We start from the raw sequence: 19,783 nt of genomic DNA, 5'->3' as shown, positions 1-19,783 counted from the left end.
TTTAGCACAGTTAATAAAACACAGGTAAACACGGATGCTCTCTGCTTTCACCCAAAGGCCATCTGGCATCTGCAATGAAATCCTTCATGCCAAGCTCACTTCGGAGTCGAGCCTGGATTTCTGGCAGTCCCGTGAGTAGAGTTCCGCAGCCACTTTAAGCTGATCTTCCCCTTGCGTGTACTATTCCTGGTGCTGCTGTTAGCGCTCGTGGACTTGGCTCAGGCCCCTTGCAACCACGACATCCACTCCCTGTCTAGCGCCAGCCTCCAATCGTACTAGACTTGAGTACGGTGTCCAGCCACCGTGTCCAGCCATCTCACCAAGGGCCTTCCTCTTTTTGCATGGAGCCTCTCCTTTACGAAGCGTGACGCACTCTTTCAGGTACGGGTCTCTGGAATTGTTTGGAAATTTCCAGTTTGTTGGAGCCTTGTCCTCGGCCTAAGTACAAAGACGGATCTCTTCTCGGTGTGTGGCTTGGCCTGTTTTCGTCGATACCAGCACTTCCTAACCATGTGCTCTCTCTAAAATGGACATGAGGCGGCTCTGTATATTCATACCAAAATCTTCTTTTGACTTCTTTCAGTGCTGTTCAGTATCTTGCCCATTAGAATTGCTCAGTAATAAAATGTGAGGCTTGGATGTTTCCATGAGTTCTATTAACTTGAGAAATGCCAAACACCATCTTTCCTTTTAGTTTGCTTTGCACATTTCATTAGCGTTAACTGCCTTCTCAGCCCCCCATTGAAGTCATCTGGTCAGCTCTTCATGTCATCCGGTTCTCTGCTCCCATGAGCCTTCTCTGCCTTTAGGAGCAGGGGTCAGAGTCTCTCCTGGCAGCACTTTGTCTTTTTGGTCTTTGTGATGACCTTCTGCTTTCTTCGTTGATGTCATTCCACAACTTGTCTGGATTGTAGTTGTCAGTTTCCAGCATGTGAAACCGATTCTTGTGATGGCCGCTAGACTCAGATGGAATATACGCACGCTTGTATTGTTGGCTCACATGGGTGCGTTGCAATTTCGACTTCAACTTGCATATGAGCATCTGTTGCTCCACTTGGCAGCTGGTCCCTGGCCTCGTGCTGAGTGATGATACTGGGCTTTTCCATCATCTCTTTCCATCGATGTGATGATCAGTTTTATCTAGATGCATTCGATCTGCTGAGGTCCAGGTGCCCCTTCATGATTTACATGGTTGGGAAAAAAAAGGCATTCCAACAAGTCTGTCATTGGTTTCACGAAATTCTCTCGTGGGCCCTCCGGCATCCTTGCTGGGACCGAAGCCAGGTGCTCAGTCTTCGTTGCTTCCAACGTTGACATTCCAGTCACCGGGAAGGATTCGGGCCTCTGAACTGCATGCCTGGGCAATTCCGGCCTGCAGAAGCCGGCCAGATTCTTCAGTTGATTCGGATTCACATTAGTGCTTGATGCAAAAATTGGAATTGTCATATTGACTCACCTTCCTTGTTGGAGTATGGATGTTTTCCTATCGTGACGGCGTTTTATTTCCAGAATGTGACACTGTTCCTTTTCAAACTGTCATTCCTGGCGCAGTCGAGCAGGAGGCGATCCTGTTCCAAACGGCCCACGCCCTTTCATTCCAGCTCACGGATGTTGAGGATACTGATCTTTAAATGCTCCGTTTCATTTCTGACAACTTCCTGCTTCCTAGATGTATGCACCTTATGACACAGATTCTGAGTATTAGCACATTCTCACGCATGTTCCCAGCAGCCTACGTTCTCCTTTGATTCCTTCTATTTTCTGAGGAGAATACGAATCATGGTCATGATCTGAGAGTGCTAAAGGGAAAGGAAATACCAAAAGTTTGGGGAGAGCAGAGAGAACGTCGAAACAATCGTCTAAGCGTTGAGAGCGGCCGCGTCCGTCTGGCAGGAGCGCTGGGCATCACTGAGGGCCGTGAGACTGGGCACCGTGCACCGAGAACTCCGCGAGGTTACACGTGCAGCGAGGGGGCCGTGCGCGAGAGCAGAAAGCCAACAGGAGGCTGGGTGGCCTGCGCCCTCTCGGGAGGTGGGAGAACTGTCTGAGTGCAGGAATTCAAGAGAGTGAGATACCAAAACTGATCATAGAACAGTAAAGCCCTGAAAATGGAAACTGTGGGGGCTTGCCGCAGGTGGTGATGAACACTGAGAATGGGTGATTCACGTAGGGTGAAACCCAAGCTGTCTATAAGTGAGCTCTGGATACTGAGAGCTGGTATGAGCAGGAGCACGTGCGTGGCTATCAAATCAGAAAAATGCGTGTATGCTGCAGTGACAGAGAGCCGGGCATGAGTTTCGAATCAGGTGATTTCAGGAGGAGGGAGTGAGGAGGGTGTGCAAAGGGCAGAACGTAGCAAAGAGGATGCCTAACCCTCTTTGGGGCCAGGGGTTCTGGCACCTGGGAGCAGAAACAGCCCTGACTGAAAGGACTGAGGGGAAACCGTGAGGCAACTGGGAGGAAAGAGTCTTCCTCTGAGCACACAGGCAATCTCTCACTGCTGCTGAGTCTTCCCCTTGAGCAGGGGGGGGGGGCTCTAAATAGCTGTATCTAGGTGTTGAACTATACTCAAAGGAGCAAGGCCTTGGGTTCACTAGAAACTAGGAGTGCTTATCAAAAGTGAACAGCCATCATGAGCCATGTGTTTCTTCAACCCAAAGGTGACGGCTGTGGGAGAATGTCTCAGAGAGCATTACAATAGAATTAAAAAGAAGATGCCAGAAAACAAAGGGTCGCTAACTGCGATACAGAAAGCCATGTAAGGATTTCCCAAGTTACCTTCAACCACCAGGTAAGCATCCCTGACAACAGACTTCTTAGGTGGTCTTACTTTCAAAGACTGCTCAGGAAGCGTACTTTAAAAGTGTGTGTGCGTGAGAGAGAGAGCAAGAAAATCCTGCCACCTGGCACGTTTTTTGGGTTCATAAGTAAAATCCGGAGAAACAGCACCATCTACTGGAATTTAAAAGTCGTCTCGAGTCTTAGAAAATGTGAGCCACAGAGTATTGCTACATAGGAAGCTTGATTAAGCAGAAAACCAAAGCCATGGTTTCTTGACAATGCCTCCATCTACGTTCACACACTTCCGGACGTGACGTCTCCATCTCTCTAACCCTTCCCCCAAGGAATCCGCGTCAAAATGGCAGCTTGGACATCGTCAAATCGCGTGTCCCCTGTAAAGGTTGAGCCTTGGGAACAAAGAGTGACAAGGACAGAGGTGGAGGAGGGATGCAGTATGTTTTGCCAGTGAAGTCCTGGTAGACATGCCCTGCTACCCTTGAGACTGGGGATAAGTAGCAATGGCAATGTTCTCAGGGGGAATTCCTCAGTGTAACTTTCCTGGACTTTTTTGTTTTCTCTCTCTCACCAATGCAGTTTTCCATTTTATTTACACCTCTTTCTAGTAAGCTCCTTTTCCTAGAAAATCTCTCAAGATGACCCTCTGGTAGCAGCTTCAAAACAGCAACACCATGGCCTCCGAGCAGACCTCTCTGCCTGGGGTGTCAGCGCCAGGACATGCCCTCAGAAGTCACTGTTTGACTGGACGTGTGTGTGTGTGTGTGTGTGTGTGTGTGTGTGTGTGTGTGTGTGTTTAGTGGACCCTAATGAGACTACTCACTCGGTGTCATCAAGTCCATTCAGACACATAGCGACCCTATAGGACAAGGTAGAGTGGTCCCTGTAGGTATCCTAGACTCTACAGGAGTAGAAAGTCTCATCTTTCTCCCAAGAAGTGGCTGGTGGTTTCAAACTGCTGACCTTGTGGTGCGCAGCCTAGTCCATAACCCCTAAGACACGTGTCGTAACGAGAGGGCGTGTCTGAAGCCACCCACTGGCGGCAGGGACAAGTGTCCACAAGTTTGGTTTGCAATAAACTGGTCCGTGGGTGAACTAGGACACTTAGCAACCATGCTTTTTGACTGGTTCCTGTCAGGTGGCAGCTACAGCAACGCGGTGTGTCACAGGACGAAACACTGCCCTGTCCTGCGCCATCCTCACATGGTCCTTATGCAGCCACTGGGCCCATCCATCTTGTCTCTTCGCTGCCCCTCTCTTCACCGAGCATGGCGTACTTCTCTGACCACCTGTCCTAAGTACCTGAGACACAGTCTCCCCGTCCTTGCCTCTGAGGGGCATCCTGGCAATACTTTTTCCGAGACAGATTTGCCTGTTCTTCCGGCAGTCCACAATATGTGCAATGGTTTTGTTTTTCTTTTAATACTTTTGACTTACCTTCGTATAGAATTCATTTCCCCTAATTGGGCAAGGAAGATGAGATTACAGGACAAAATCTAATACAAAAACAACTGGCTTACATTGACAGTTACGCATTCTTGGCTTACAACTCGGACCTCAAATCAGTCACCGATTTGATGGGAGCCATGTGAGACGTTTCCTTCAGGATAAAAATATTTCCAGTGAATGAAGAGCATGGGATGGGATACAGTGTTAAAGTAACTCACAGATGTGGTACTCTTGTACGCTGCTTGTATAGCCATAGATTGCAGAATATCCAAATATGATGATCATGACAACATCTGTGCTGTCCAGCTCCATGATATGTGCTGAGTGGCCCTCCACGGCACACTGCTGGCCATGGCCAAGGACAGTGGGCGTTTTTGTACTCCAGGACTGACTGGGGATGTTGAAAACCCAGAGTTCATCTGAAACATTGCCATCACTGGCTTCAATTCTGCCTCCGTACATAAAGATGTCTTCCTGAAAATCAAAATACAAATACTGATACACAAAGCAGTTCCTGAATAAAAACTAACAGCAAGCATTAAAATGTAGCACTTGCTGGCAACATGCAGAAGGTATTATTTTGTATTTGTTAAGTCTGTTTGAAACACGTGCGTATGTTTAACTAATGCATTCACCTTCCAACAGAAGGCAAAAAAACAAGCCATGTTTACATGAAGTCACTTTAAGACATCTTATTTACAATACATAGTGAATAACCAAATGTTGACGTATCTGTAGGAAGGGAACACTGAACTAATATTGGGAGAATAAGAAATAAAATATTCTGTTTAGGAACTTAAAATTAAAGACTCAGGCAGTTCTAATATCAAGTCTAATTCTCTCTTCAGATACCACTGGAAAGCCACAGCTGACTTGCTGGTTAGCATGACACAGAGGCTGTGTCTTCAGTCTTTGCATGGTCTGAGTCCTTGGTGCTGCATGTGAATTATCTATCTATCTATCTATCTATCTATCTATCTATCTATCTATCTATCTATCTATCTATTGCTTTCTGCTACTCAAATTGAATCGTTTTACCCACGCCTGTCATTAAAGGTAAACCACATCTACGCTTATGTGCAACACATTTGAATGACCATTTCTTGGGCTCTATAAGAACCACAGGCCCTGGGAGTAGCAGCCGACGTGCCCAATACCCACAGCCGCTGGGGCTCCTTTGAAATCTCTGTACTCTCTGTAAGTCACCCAATTATCTCAATCACATGTGACTGGAATAAATGATGCACAGGTAATACAAACCATCACTAGTTCAATCGAGAACAGAAGGGAACTTTCTTAAACTGATAAAATTCATCTAAGTAAAACCTACATAGGTTAAATTAACATCGTAGTGAGTGGCGAAAGTTTAGATGCTTTCCCCTGGGATCAGGATGTCTCTCCCTGGGATCAGGAACAAGACAAGGATGTCCCTTATGATACTCCTCAACATCATACTAGATGTTCTAGCCACACACACACACACGCTCCCCAAAAAATTAATGAAAGGTACCTAATTGGGAAATAAAGAAGCAAAAGATCTCTATTCAAGGTTAACATGATTGTGTACACAGAAAATCTTAAGAAATCTATAATTGAAAAATAAGAATAAACAAGTTCAGCAAGGCTGCAGAACATAAGATCAATATACATAATTCAGTTGTATTTCTATAGACTTCCAATGAACAAGCTAAACAAGAAATTTGAAAAGCAATTCCAACTACATAGCATCAAAAAGAATGAGAATTTTAGGCCCAACACAAATAAAGTTGAATGACTCACAATTCTCACGTCAAAAATGACCACCAAGCGAAAGCGGTCAAGACAGTGTTACTGGCCTGAGGTTAGGCATCCAGATCAATGGGCTTTAAAGTGGGAGGCTACATAGAAGTCCGTGTGGTATGGTTGGCAGGTTTTCTACAAGAAAGCCAAGACCATTCAATAAGGAAAGACCCGCCCTTTCAACAAATGGTGCAAAGAGCACTGCAGAGTCCCAGGTAAGAGGATGGATTAGAGGATCCTTATTACACAGCATTTACGAATGAAGATCAAAAACCCAAATCCCCCCAATAAAATGATTTTTAAAAACACAAACTTAACTGTAACAGCCAAAAGTATAAAACTCTGGAAGATTTTACTTTGAATTTGGCGATGCATTTCTTAAGACAACAAAATGAAAATACATATCCGCTTCATCGATTGTTTAAATGCCTTTTGTCCTTGAAAGGATGCCATCAAAATAAATAAGTAAACGGTGCAATCAAGGAAGTGAGGTGAAAATCCTTAGAACTGGCAGACATATTTTAAAAGGTTTGCATATACTACATCTGATAAGAGACTTGCATCACAATACATATATTTTTTTCATCATGCAACTCAGTTATAGTCTAATACCCCAATTTAAAAACCGGCCAAGGATCTGAGTAGACATTTCTCCAGTGAAGATGCACAAATGGCTAGGAAGCACCTGAAAAGATGCTCACCATCATTACTTCTTAGGGACCTACAAAACCAAGCCGCACTTAGTACCTACTGATGGCTGCAGACAAAGACTCATCCGGTAACAGGGATTGGTGTGGATGAGAACTCTCAGACACCACTGGGCAGAGTGAGAAATGATGCAGCCACATTGGAAATCGCTTTGGCAATTTCTTTGAAAAAGTTAGATACAGAGTTACCATTTGATCTAGAAATTCCACTCCTGGGTGTGTAGACCCAAGAAATGAAAACACACATCCACACAAAAGCTTGTACAAAGTGAATATCCCGAGCTTCATAATTCATAATAACTAAAAGGTGAGAACAATCCAAATGCCCATCATTTGATCAACAATCCAATAAACCATTCATTGTGTCCATAATTTCTCCATACAACAGAGTATTGTTCAACTATAAAATGGAAGCAAGCACCTTCATAGGCGCCCAAAACCAAAAACCAAACTCGCAGCCTTCCATTCAATGCCGACTCATGGAGACCCTTTGGAGCAGAGTAGAACTGCCCCTGTGGGTTTCTGAGACTGTAACTCTTTATAGGAGTAGAAAGAATCATCTTTCCCCCACAAAGCAGCTGGCGGTTTTGAACTGCTGACCTTGTGGTTAGCAGCCCAATGCATAACCACTGCACCACCAAGGCTCCTCTGACGCATGCTACATGAATAAACTTTGAAAACAGTATGCTACATAAAAGAAGTCAGTCGCAGAAGTCTGCATATTATATGATTTTGTTTATATGACTATACAGAATATAAAAATCAATAGAGGCAAAAAGTAGATTATCAACTGCTTAGGTATGGTGATGAGAGGGAGGTGCGTGTAATATCTGAAATGTACAAGGTTTCCTTTGAGTGGGGCTGATAATAATCTTCTGAAGTAGATTTTGGTTATGATCAACATTACTCTGAATATCAACACTTGGAGCAAACCCGTGGTTTAACAGATGAATTATAGCTCAATAAATCTATTTTAAAAATGAAAAGAATGCAAACATTAAAAGTATAACTAAAAGAAGATAAGAACAACACATAAATATTATTTATAAACACACCTATGTACACATCAGGAGAGAAAGAGAGCCAAGATAGAGAGCCCTTCAGAAACAGTAACAGGAGTAATGGTCCCCTGGGGGTGTGGGAAAGGGGAGGGGAAGAGGGAGCTGACAGCATGGACGGATGTACTCTACACTCGATGGGACCCAACAATAGAATTGCATGGGAATGGATGTAAGATATGGCAATCCAGAAATGGATTACTGGATCATGTAAGATATGGCAAAAAGGAAAAACAAAAACTACTGTAGGGGGAAAAAAGAAATCATAGGGGGTGGAATGGAGGAGGGAGGGGATAAAGGGGAACTGATATGAAGGAGTTCAAGAAGAAAGAAAATGTTTTGAAACTGATGGTAGTGGAAATTGTGCAATACTACTTGATGTGATTGACTATGGATTATGATGATATCAGTAAGAGCTCCCAATAAAAATGATTTTATTAAAATATTTTTTCAATTCTATTTTCTTTTTAAAACATGCCTATGGATTTTTTTTAAAGAGGCAAACACCTTGGGTCATTTTTATTTTATTCTTTATATTGTTCTTGTGCCTTCCAATTTTTTTTAAATATGCACAGAAAATACATAAGAATCTGACTTGAAAGGCTTAACTACGAATCAGGAAATAACCAATCATTCTTGACTCAAAATATTCTAATGACATGGTGACTTCATGAATCCTACAGTATATAAACATGTTAATTCTGTCAGTGGTCATACCTGATATAAAGCAAGAGAGTGTCCGTATCTCTGGACAGGTCCCCTGGACAGGGTTCCTACATTCCATGTGCTGCTCTCTAGATTGTAACTAAAAGCAAGCAAGAAAGAGAATGTCATAAACTAAGATTCATTTTCATTTTGGGTTTTGTTTTGTTTTGTTAATTTGCATGCATTTTTCTCAAACTTGTATCCAATTAGTCATTAAACTCAGTAATAATTATAACCAATAAATGCATAATTCCATGCACTATATTAGTAAGTTTTAATCAAAATGTACGTACCTCATCTGATTTAATGACTTACATGCATAACAAGCATTAAACTGACAAAGATTTTCTGATGGAACTAATTGGTTCAATCACCTTTAACCATTAAGACCAACTGGTTAACTTAAGCAGCAAAGAGCTGTTCCTCAGTTTTAAACTAACGAACAAAAAGTCCATTGTTTCTTCTTGGAAAAGAGATGAACATTCTCTCCATTTTTACAACATCCACTTCGTTTGTGTATGCTACACACCTGTATTTTCACAGTTAGCTTCCAAACTAAACTAAACCAAACCCACTGCCAGCAAGCTGATGCCAACTCATAGTGACCTCTAGGACAGAGGGGACTGCTTCTTGTAGTTCCCGAGCCTGTAAATCTTCGTGAGAGACAGCAGCCTCATCTTTCTCTGGTGGGGCAGCTAGTGGGTTTACACAGTTCACCTTGTGGTGAATAGCCCGCCACTTAACCCACCATGCTTAGCACCAAAGAGAGTCATGAGCACATATTTTCTGGACACAAATAGGGCTTGTTGTCTGATAACTCTTAAGATTTTGCAAAGTAAATCCCGGAGTATGTTAAATAAGGCACTTTTAAAATAAAGGACCGTTGGAACCCAGAATGCAAAGGAGCAGTTGGCATTTGTCTCGCTGCTCTAAGTGCAGGCATATGATCCGCGTGCTTATCTCCCAGGATCCCAGTTTGCTTACCGTCCTATTTAACACTCAAATGCCCTCATGTGCCAAGAAACGAGAGAGAGAGAGAGAGAGAGAGAGAGAGAGAGAGAGAGAGAGAGAGAGAGAGAGAGAGAGAGAGAGTCCCGTCAACTAATGGGTGGGACCTAGTGTAAGTTAGGACGCTCACTATCATGAATCCCCCTTTCCCTTTCCTCGTCCACTTCATCGGGAAAGACGAGAGAGTTACCCTTGCACAACAAAAAGTAAGAGTTGCCAAAAGTTGTTTTCACCATTACATCTAATGACCTACTTTGCAGCTGTAGGACAGATACGCATCACACAAATGAAGAAATATAATTAACCGGTATATAGTCTACCGACTCTCACCACGACATCTACCCATCTCATGAGTATCTACACCCAACACACTGGTTTCCACCGAATGACCTGAAGTCATCAGGGATCAGAAGGCTATTTCTGCAAAGAACGAGACGTCAATAGTTTGGGCGCTGCAGGCCACAGAAATCTCTCGTTTTCTTCTTGGCTCTTTTTTACAAAACCCGAAAAGAAATTAAAAGCCGGTCTTAGCTCCTGGACACTGGGACCCTGGAGGAAAACTTCTCTTGACCTTGGGCCCGCTTAAGTGTCTGCCCCATTTGTTATTAGCCCCAGTCGATGCGTTCTCTATGAAACACACTCTAGTCAGACCTTGGACCTGACTGCTCCAGAAAACTTGCTCTGGTCACAGTCGATGTCCTTGAGCTAAACTAAATCTATGGCTACTTTCAATCCTCATTTTACAGGATCTGCTTAATCACGAGCATTGGGCGTCGTTCATCCATCCCTCCTTAGATATTCTTGTATCTTCAAGGCACCACCGGACTCAGGTGGTCATTCTCTTTAGTCTCCGTTGCTGCCTTTCCCTCCCCTCAAGTCTCTTAGGGACCATGCCTCTGGCTTAGGCCTGATCCTCTCCTCTGGCTACAACATCTTGCCCTGATAGCCTCATACTAGTTTACCACTGTACTTCCGTTCTTCCCCCGGCTGTACCCTCAACAGAGCAGCCGCAGAGACGCCTTGAAAATCCAAATCGCAGCATGCTCAAAACCTTCCCATGAGGCCTCAAAACTCGATGGGGGCCGGCCCCATCTGTCTCCTCCCGTCTCTCTCCATCCCGTCTTATCCCATCTCTTGCACTTCAGGCCAGTCCCATGGGTCTCTGTTGAGCCTCAAGCACTAGAGGTTGCTCCTCCCTTCAGGCCTTTATCTCCCTCCACCCCTGGATAATTGTCAGCACCCTTCCCATTCTAAGTCTTTCCTTAGTGCCCACCTTTCCATACAGGCAACCTTGATCACTGCAGTTCAAGTAAACGTCCCCTTGTTTGGCACTCTGACTGGGGTGGAGCACCCCGCCTCTCTAGCTCATCTATCACCCGTGTACCACGGCTACATGGCACACGGAGGCAGAGATCTCTAGATAGCTATAAGGACTGATGCTCATACGCTCACACAGGCCCGTGCCGGCATGTGCACAGGTTCACTTTATTCGCTTGGAATATTTAGCTTTTCATTGCTCGTCCTTCCTCACTAACTGGACAATCACGGAGGCGTTTGCTTTGGTTGCTGGTATATCCAGAGCACACAGAAATAGTGTAAGTGCTCAGAAACTGCTACCTAAGCTCATACGCATATGTCTATTTTCACTAATGCCAACAAGGATATGTTCTGTAAGGCAGTCTAGCATAGTAGATGCTGACATAGGACTTTTAGGTCATTCACAGCCCGTTTCTGGCGTAAAACATAACATCTGCACCCTAGTTGATTTCGGCAATAGACTACAAATAGAGCTGACACTGTGGCCTCCAAGGCCCGTCTAAATGTCCTCGCCTGCAACTGAACCATATTCCAAATGGTGTAAAAATACACCCTAGCCTGTCAGAACAGCAACAAATATTTCTGATCTGAGTTTTAAGGCAACCCCCAGAACGTTATCCTGAATCTTTACAAACGCTATAAGCAAAGGAGCCGGTTGTCAGACCAAAACAACAACAACAACACTAGCTGGTTCGAGTAAAAATATTCACATGTGGGAGATTATCAAATAACATTCGTCACTTGATTGTTAGTGAATGACTCAACTTGCAAAGAAAAAAACTTGTCAGACTTTCATGCTTCCTTGATAATTATGCTCTCGGTCTTCAGAACTCAGCTAATTGATCTCTATTCCAGATATTGGTACACCATTCCCAACAAATGCTTTTAAAAAGTCAAAGTTCAGGAAAATTAATGCTTACAATCAAACCACAAGTATTCCTACGTAGGGATTTACACTTATTTCTGGGGAAAAAAGTAAAGAAAAGCAGAATTCATAAAACCCAATACAGGCAGTGCAAAAAAACACGCTCAGGGTCATCCTACGACGCATTGTAACCCCCTAAGGCCGGGGAGAGCTGCCCCTGTGGGTGTCCAGGACTGCGGCTCTTTACGGGAGAAGGAGGTCTCATCTTTCTCCCTTGGAGCAGTTGGTGGTTTCAAACGGCTGACCTTCCCTTTAGTTAGCCTCTAGAGGTTGTGAAATCTCTGTGTGTACACACGCACACATGCACACACACACAAAATCCCCAAGTGCGTAATGACAAATAATTGACTTTAGACGTGAACTCAGATTCCAAAGCAAGTTCCATGTAGGAAATAAACAATGTCAGAAAAGCAGTTACTGAAAACTGAACAGCAAGCAATAAAAGAAGACGTTTATGAGACCTTGTGATCAAAAAGAAAATTCAGCTCTAAAAAAGATTGCGAACATATGAAAAAGGCCACTTACTTCAAGACCATGTGAAAAGAACTGTAGTTGAAAGCATATCCACCAATCACCCACATAAATTTCCCATGTAAAACTGCTTTATGCGAAGCCCGACCGACAGACGGACTGAAGGGCTTCACGTTGGGCAGAATCCAGTAAGGCTCAGTGGAAGGAACATTCAGAGAACAATCAGGACCTATTTGTAAAAAAAGTCAAACAACGCACTCTATTAGACAAGACCATTCTATTAGAGACACGGAATGTGTGGATGAAGAGAACATAATCACATGATGCTCATTAATAAACATAAAGTTACACTTATTATTTACTATTAATGTGCACATTGATAATTATAAATTTCCTGGAATATACATTTTTAAACTAACAGTAAATAAAGTATCTGTAGGGAAAGAAGAATCATACATTCAATCACACTGGAATCCATTCAAATAAACCTCACTATCTGTAAGAATGACTTCATCAATCTCAAACTCTGGCTTTCATTTAAATTACAAATGTGAGTGCGCAAAAGAACATCCACAGATCCCAGGTCTGCCTCTTGCTGGCAGTGTGAATTAGGGCCTTGAGCAAGTCCTTTCACCTCTCTCAGTAGCAAGTCTTCATGTGCAAAATGTTAATCACCTTCAGCCTCCTAAGGGTTGATACCTGACATTCTGTTTTTTTGTCTGGCAACTTCAATAAACTAGAAATGACAGTATTCCAAGGTAAAAATTGAAAAGCAGACCAGCCCCTCAAGGCCCAAGTTTTAACAGTCAGACAATATATGACTGCTCACTGGAAAAACTCACTGCTGTTGAATGGATTCCAACTCACGGTGAGCTCACAGGACAGGGAAGAACTGCCCCCATTGGTTTCTGGGACTTCAAATCTTTATGGAAATAGGCAGCCTCATCTTTCTCCCATGCAGCAGCTGGTGGGTTCAAACTGAGAACCTTGCGGTTAGCAGCTCACTGCAAAGGCCACTAGGACACCAGGGCTCACTGCAGAGCTGATGAAAGCAAAGATTTTGAGATGCGGCGAGTTTCTGGGCTGACCCACACAGGCTGTGAATGTGACCGCAGGTGTCTGGAGACTTGGTGACACGAAGAGGCATCCAGGAAAGCACTGAAGCAAGATGGAAGCAGGGGGCAGGACCCAAGGAATGCACGGAACACCGCTCTCGGAGCCGGAGCGAACAGAGTCTCGGTGTCCAGCCAGCACCACAGGATGGCTGACTCCAGGGACAGCCTACCATAAGAACGGGAAAGGTGAGCAGGGCCGCCCTGCTGCCGGCACGAAGACCGGCCACCACCACACCCACACAGTTTGTGTGAGAAGACGCAACACGAAGAACCAGGCCCTGAGGCTGTGTGAGGACCGTCGCCCTGGGCGGCGTGATGCGCCGTGTGGATGCTGGGTACCAGGCGTCCACTCATGAGCAGCTCTGCGCCCTGACCCTGGTGAAGGACTGCAGCCAAGCTGGCAGCGCTACAAAGCCCACCACGTGCTGCTCGCGGTCTGCAAAACGCTCGCACTGCCTTCCGAGACTGGAATTCTTTGCGGTCGCGAAAAGTCTCTTCTCTCCCCGTAGAGAGCAGCTGGGGGATTTGAACTGTTCACCTCATGGTTATCAGCCCAACGGCTCCTCACAGCCTGCAATAAGGCCCCCGCTGACTCCCGATTGGGACAGAGATTTTAAACAAAAAACAGTCCAAGAAAACAGGAACCGTCACAGCAGGACCAATTTCTCACATGCACTGCACCCAGGGCAGGGCAGTGTGGCCGGGCAGATGGCCGCCGGCTGGGGAGAAAGGAGCTGGAGTTCTCTGAGAAAAGGAACCAACCTGCCTCCTGTGCTAGTCTGGGTAGACCAGAGAACAAACTCATAGACACGTGTATAAGAAAGAGTTCTGTATAAAGGGTAATTGTACATTAGAAAGCATCCCAACCCAGTCCAGTCCAAGCCCCTAAGTTCAATATTAGCCCATATGTCCAACACCAATCCACAAGTCCTCCTCCATCTCACAAGACGCACACAATGATGCCGACTGCAGGAGGAAGGCCGAATTAGTCAGTGTGTAAGCATCTCAGCGCTGGCAGGGGTCTCCGCACAGCTGCTCCAGCACCCAGGGCTGCATCAGGGTTGGTCCATGTGGCTTCTCCTCGGGGATGTCTCGCAGGGAATCAGCCTTGTCAGTGGTGAGTCTCCAAGGGAGTGAGCAGAGTGAGAGAGAAGTGTCTTCCACCTCCAAGGAGGAAATCCCAGAGTTTTCCCAGAATCCTCAGGGGAAGGCCATGCCCACAAAGAGGCCTCATTGGCTATAACCTGATTGAGAAGCCAGACTCCACTCCTCTACCCTTAATCCTCAAATGGACACCAGATTATGTAACTACCACACATCCTCTCACCCTGTGTCTGTGTTCCAGGTTCCAAACAACAACCCCCACCACCCCCCAGGAAGCAGATTCTTGCCCACAGCCTCCCCCCTCCCCCGCCCTGCACTCAGACCCGCCAACACCTGGCATGTGGCCCAGCCCAGCTGTCCTGGATGTAGGGTGTGACAACTGGAAATGAAAGACAACGTGTGTTGTCTCAAACTCCTGGTTTGATACAGCATTCACAAGGAACTCATAAAAAGACACTTCATCAATAAAACAGAATCCCTGGGGTTTCTTTTAATGCTGCGGCTATCCAAATTACTGAATGTTCCAACCAAAGGAGGAAAAGCAGCACACATTTCTCTACCTTTGTTACGAACATATTTTGTGTGACTTTGGGCAATTATTAAAAGGAATGGTCCACAGCCCAATTCTAAAGACTAGCTATAGTTTTCCATAAATTAGCACACTTTTAGATCGAATGATCACCTTTAGGGATACAACATAAAATTTTAAGCAGAATCCCATCTTTTTAATCTGCAGCTTTCTGCATTCTGCAATCAAAATGATTTAAAACATCGATTAAGAAACTATTCATTTAAAACCCAAGTAGCTGTAGAGAGTACTTTATACATATATGGACTTACCCATCCATTAAAAAAATCTAATATTGATATCGCCTTTTTATGAAATATGCTCATGAAAAAAAATGAACCATTTCATAACCTGGCCCCTCAGGCAATACCTCTGCATAATTTCCCTCGCATAAATACCGTCCGTCAGTCAGAGCATCTCCTCACAGCAAGGAGATCTCGGCTGTTCTGAAAAGAATGTAATAAACTAATTCATGTAACAGTGGTTTCTCATCATGATTTAATATTCGGCCTTCTTCACAGGTTATCTGTAGTTTAATAATCCAAAGAGCATAAACGAAGTTCTTATGCTGTAACTGGAGGGCCTGGTAACAAGCTGTGGGGAGCGGGGTTTTGTGGGGGAAAGGCTCTTCTATAACCTCACCAAGTGCCACTGTGCCCAGGGCCCTCCCCAGTCACACTTCTATGCCCAGTCCCACAGCCCCTCTTGAATTATGAACTCAAAATCAACATGCCTACCTGACATTTCCACTTGGATGCCTGCTAATTATCTCAAAGGTAACATGATCAAAACTGAAATTGGACCACTCCCCCCAAACCTGCTCTTTCTCACCAGTATCTGCAAATCCAATAAAGAGCACCTCCGTTAATCCAGCGACTAACGGGGCAAAAACCCTGCTGCCATGCTTGAGCTCTATCTTTCTCCCACATGTCCCCACCAATCCAGTGACTCCTCTGGGACATTAGGTAGTAAGGAGCCCTGGTGACATAGGGATATGCGCTGGGCTGCGATCCACAGGGTCAGCGGTACAAAATCAGCAGCAGCTCCGAGGGGAAAATACTAGGGCTTTCTACTCCTATAAACAGTAACCCCCAGGGGGATCGCTGTGAGTCAGCAATGCCTTGACCAAGGCAGTGAGTTTGGAGAGTTGGGACATCAGGTGTGCCAGGAGCCAGCCTTTGCAGGTGAAAATCCAGAAACGCTTCCATGGTGGTTGTTAAGTAGCTGTTGCTTCACTTCAAGCACTGCCATTCCCTCCCCAGCACCATTCCCTCCCCAGCACCATTCGCTCCCCAGCATCCTTAAGTGCTCCCATAAAGGGGGTGAGGAGGGGGGTGTCTGCAGAGTGTGTGCCCGGGAGGCCGAATCCTCTCCTCTCCCATCTGGCATCTCCAAGACCTTGAGTGCCCGCCATGCCGCTGCGACCTCGCGGTACCATGTGGCCTTTCTCTGCCGAACTGCAGGGCCACTGGCCTGCTGGGCTGCAGGCAGCGAGGGGCCTTGCACTACTAAATACAGTGCGTCTTTGGGCAGGCACCCCTCATTTGGTCCATCGGTGAAAAGGATGAATTCGTGTCCGCCTTGGGGACTTAACATTTCAAATTATAAATTTGGGGGATAAACCATCAATGCGGTAGAAAGCTTATTTGTCCTCATGCCTTACCAAAAAAATAAATAACTACACCAGGTGAACTGTGACCTTGTGAACTTCTAAGGAGCCCTCCTGGTGTGAGTTTGACTTGAATTTGGCTGCTAACTACAAGGTCAGCAGTTTGAAAGCACCAGCTGGGCTTCCTACGCCTCTAAGGATTTGTGACCAGATCAGTGAAGCTGTCCTTGGTGCCCACCTTCAGCAGCACCCTGATGCCCAAGTGGCTTGGGAAACGTACACTGAAGCTCCAATGAGTCTTCTTGCTTGGGAAATTACATCCAGAGCTGCTGCTGACGACCAAAAGAAAGTGGTTCGTGAAACCGTTAAGCATGTTGGCTATGATGATTCTTCCAAAGGATTCGACCCTATGACTTGACATGTCCAGGTAGCTTTGAAGCAACAGTCACCAGATATAGCTCAAGGTGTTCGCCTTCGCCGGAACCAGGAGGAGACAGGTGTGGGCGACCAGGGCACGATGTTTGGTTATGCCACTGATGAAACTGAGGAATGTACGCTCTGGACCACTGTCTTAGCACACCAGCTCAACGCCACACTTGCTGAGCTATCTCGCAAGGGCACTTCACCTTGGTCACGGCCGGGTGACTGCAGGATATGAAGGATCGAGAGGTTGGGCTGCCTGTCCGCATCCACACGATGGTTCTGTCAGCCCAGCAGGATGGAGGTGCTCCTCTGGATGAGAGGAGGGAGCCCTGAAGGAGAGAGTTCTTGAGGCTGTCACTCCTGCAAAGCATCCTGATGAGACACCATCTACCACCCACAGCCCAGGGCAGATTTGTTCTTGGGGGGCCTCGGGCCAGTGCTGGCTTGGCTGGCCGGAAGAGCGTTGTGGTCACTTACGGCGGCTAGGGCTCATGGAGGAGGCCCCTTTCCAGGTAAGGATTGTGCCAAGGTGGCCCGCTCGGCTGCTTATGCTGCCCGCTGGGTGGCCGAAGCCCTTGTTACAGGAGGGCTAGGCAGAGTTTCTCACCCAGTGTCGACTTCCACTTCCCATTACGGCACCTCTCCAAAGAAGGGGAAAGAGCTAGTAGATGTGGTGAAGAAGAATTTTTACCTCCGCCCGGAGTCATTGTCAGGGCTCTGGATATGAAGAAGATAATTTATCAGAGAACGGCAGCCTATGGCCACTTTGGCAGGGACAGCTTTCCCTGGGAAGTGCCCCTAAAGCTTAAATATTGTGAAAAAGTGTTAGTCTTTTCCACCCAAACTTGTGGCATAGGCTACAGAGAAGCCTTTGAGCAATGAGGGAAAGGGCCCCCCTTCCTAAGTTTTTCCTGTCCTCTTTCCGCTCCTGATCCGCTGGTGTCCCTGTCATCAGTGGTGTGGATCGTAGCCATGGTGGAGCCTGGCTGTAAGCTGGGCTTGCCCTGCTCCTGGTGTCGCTTGCCACGATAATGCAGTCGGTGAGCACAGGTGATCCTGTCCATGTAATTAGGATGTTACAAGGGTGAGTGACAGGGAGGGGGAAATCCCTTCATGCATTTTCTCATTGCTTATTTATTGTTCTCTGGGGTATGGTGTAAGTACAGAGTAGCCATCACCTCAGATGGTAGCTTCTTAAAAGATTTTTTCTTCCCTCCCCCCCCCCAACACCATAATTCCTTTCGCATGTACCCAGCATTCCCAGGTAGGCCAACGTGTCCCACAGAAAAGCGTTGGGTTCAACTTCTGGGGGGTCTGGCTGGTGTTCACAGAGGGAGGGCAGAGAGAGGCTGGCTTGGCTGGTGTGGTACAGAGAAGGCAGCTTGGTTACACGCTCACTCCATGACTGCTTGCCCTAACAAGCAGAAAGAGCCTCGGGATCGACTTTTGGAGGCTTGTTACGGATGCCTGGTTCTCAATTCCAACAGGTGACTGAAGAGCTAAATGCAATGTGAGGCTCTCCCAAAAGAAACAAAGTGAAGCTCTCCTCCTGGCATTCCATGATTACAGGTGCAACTGGGAAAAGCTAGAGGCTGGCAGTTCAGACCCACCCACTCCCTGTGGGCAAGCGATGGAGTGATCTGCTCCCATCAGAACGCCCTCCCTTGGAAACCCTTTGGGGCCTGCTACTCTGGAGCCAGCTTGAAGGCCGTGGGGTTTCCTGGCACACTGATTCATCCGGGATCCTGCTCGGGACCGGAGCCAGTGTCCGTGTTGGCTGGCTGATGACTGCGTGTCTTTATCTCACTAGTTAAAAACTTCTTTTCTTTCAATTCTCATACTCCTGAGCGATTCCAACCCTCAAAAATCCCTTCCTAACTCCTCCCTTTCGTGATACTGGACTGTCAAAGCCCCCCTCCTCGCTCAGCTGGATTATCACAATGTCTCCCAACTGGATGCTTCATTCATTTCTCAGATGTTCACAAGGTCCTTGGGACGATTAACAATGTAAATAAGCTCCTACCCATCCGCTACTCTAAATCCGTCAGTGATTTCCCACCACACATAGATTAAAAAAACAAAGTTAAACCTCAATATGGCTTTTAATCCCTCCGTATACACTTATTAAATGAATAGATACATGAAAGGATGAATCAGCAAATGAAGGAAAGACCCTTAGAGCCTGAAGGAATTAAAAGAATTAAATCAGGATTTCCTATTTGCTAGCTGTAAAATTGGGGGGGTGTTACTGCACCTCTCTACGCTTCCATGTAATCATGGGTCCTATCCCAGCAGGACACGGGCATCTGTGAAGATAAAGTGAAAATCCTTTAAAATAGTAACTGTGTCGCTGTCACTGTGCCCAAGCCCTCAGTCCATGGACACGTCAACCCAGCACAACCACGTCTGTCAGCTAAATGGGCAGAGTAGCCTCAGGATTCAAGACTATAACCACGTGGGCCAGAGGAAACAATCAAACCGTGAGAAGAATTCGATCACAGGTAAATCCAGTTGGAGAAACTTTGACAAATAAGCAAACCTAGAATAAAGACAGGGCTGCTTGCTCAGTTTGGGCCACCACTCGGCTGCCCGCGTGTCGGACCTGGGTGTTGCTGTCATGCTGGAAGCTATGTTGTTGGCATGCCAAAAGCCAGCAGAGTCGCTCAGAGAGAACAGGTTTCAGGAGAGCCTCCAGACTAAGAGACGGCAGAGAAGGAGGGAGCAGCCATTCAGAACCTTACGATCAGAA

At 46.0% G+C, this 19,783-nt stretch overlaps 1 protein-coding gene and 1 pseudogene across 8 annotated transcripts in view; one reads left to right on the top strand and one right to left on the bottom strand.

Annotated features, from left to right (window-relative positions):
• Positions 1 to 19,783, bottom strand: part of ATRNL1 (attractin like 1) — a 647,203-nt gene that overhangs the window by 580,442 nt on the left and 46,978 nt on the right. For all 8 annotated transcript variants that reach the window (XR_012780436.1, XR_012780437.1, XM_075534999.1 and 5 more), the window contains exons 6-8: positions 12,270 to 12,444; positions 8,507 to 8,594; positions 4,464 to 4,719 (exon numbers count right to left, since the gene is read on the bottom strand). Coding sequence is in view for 6 of the 8 variants with exons in the window: in XM_075534999.1 (XP_075391114.1) it covers positions 4,464 to 4,719; positions 8,507 to 8,594; positions 12,270 to 12,444 (519 nt within the window). In the remaining 2 variants the exon portion in view is untranslated. The remainder of the gene's footprint in view (positions 1 to 4,463; positions 4,720 to 8,506; positions 8,595 to 12,269; positions 12,445 to 19,783) is intronic.
• LOC142429560 (S-adenosylmethionine synthase pseudogene) lies at positions 13,646 to 17,916 on the top strand (annotated as a pseudogene).

Source organism: Tenrec ecaudatus, chromosome 16 (assembly GCF_050624435.1).
Source record: "Tenrec ecaudatus isolate mTenEca1 chromosome 16, mTenEca1.hap1, whole genome shotgun sequence".
In the NCBI taxonomy this organism is placed as follows: Eukaryota; Metazoa; Chordata; class Mammalia; order Afrosoricida; family Tenrecidae; genus Tenrec; species Tenrec ecaudatus.
This window is presented reverse-complemented; position numbering and strand designations above follow the sequence as displayed.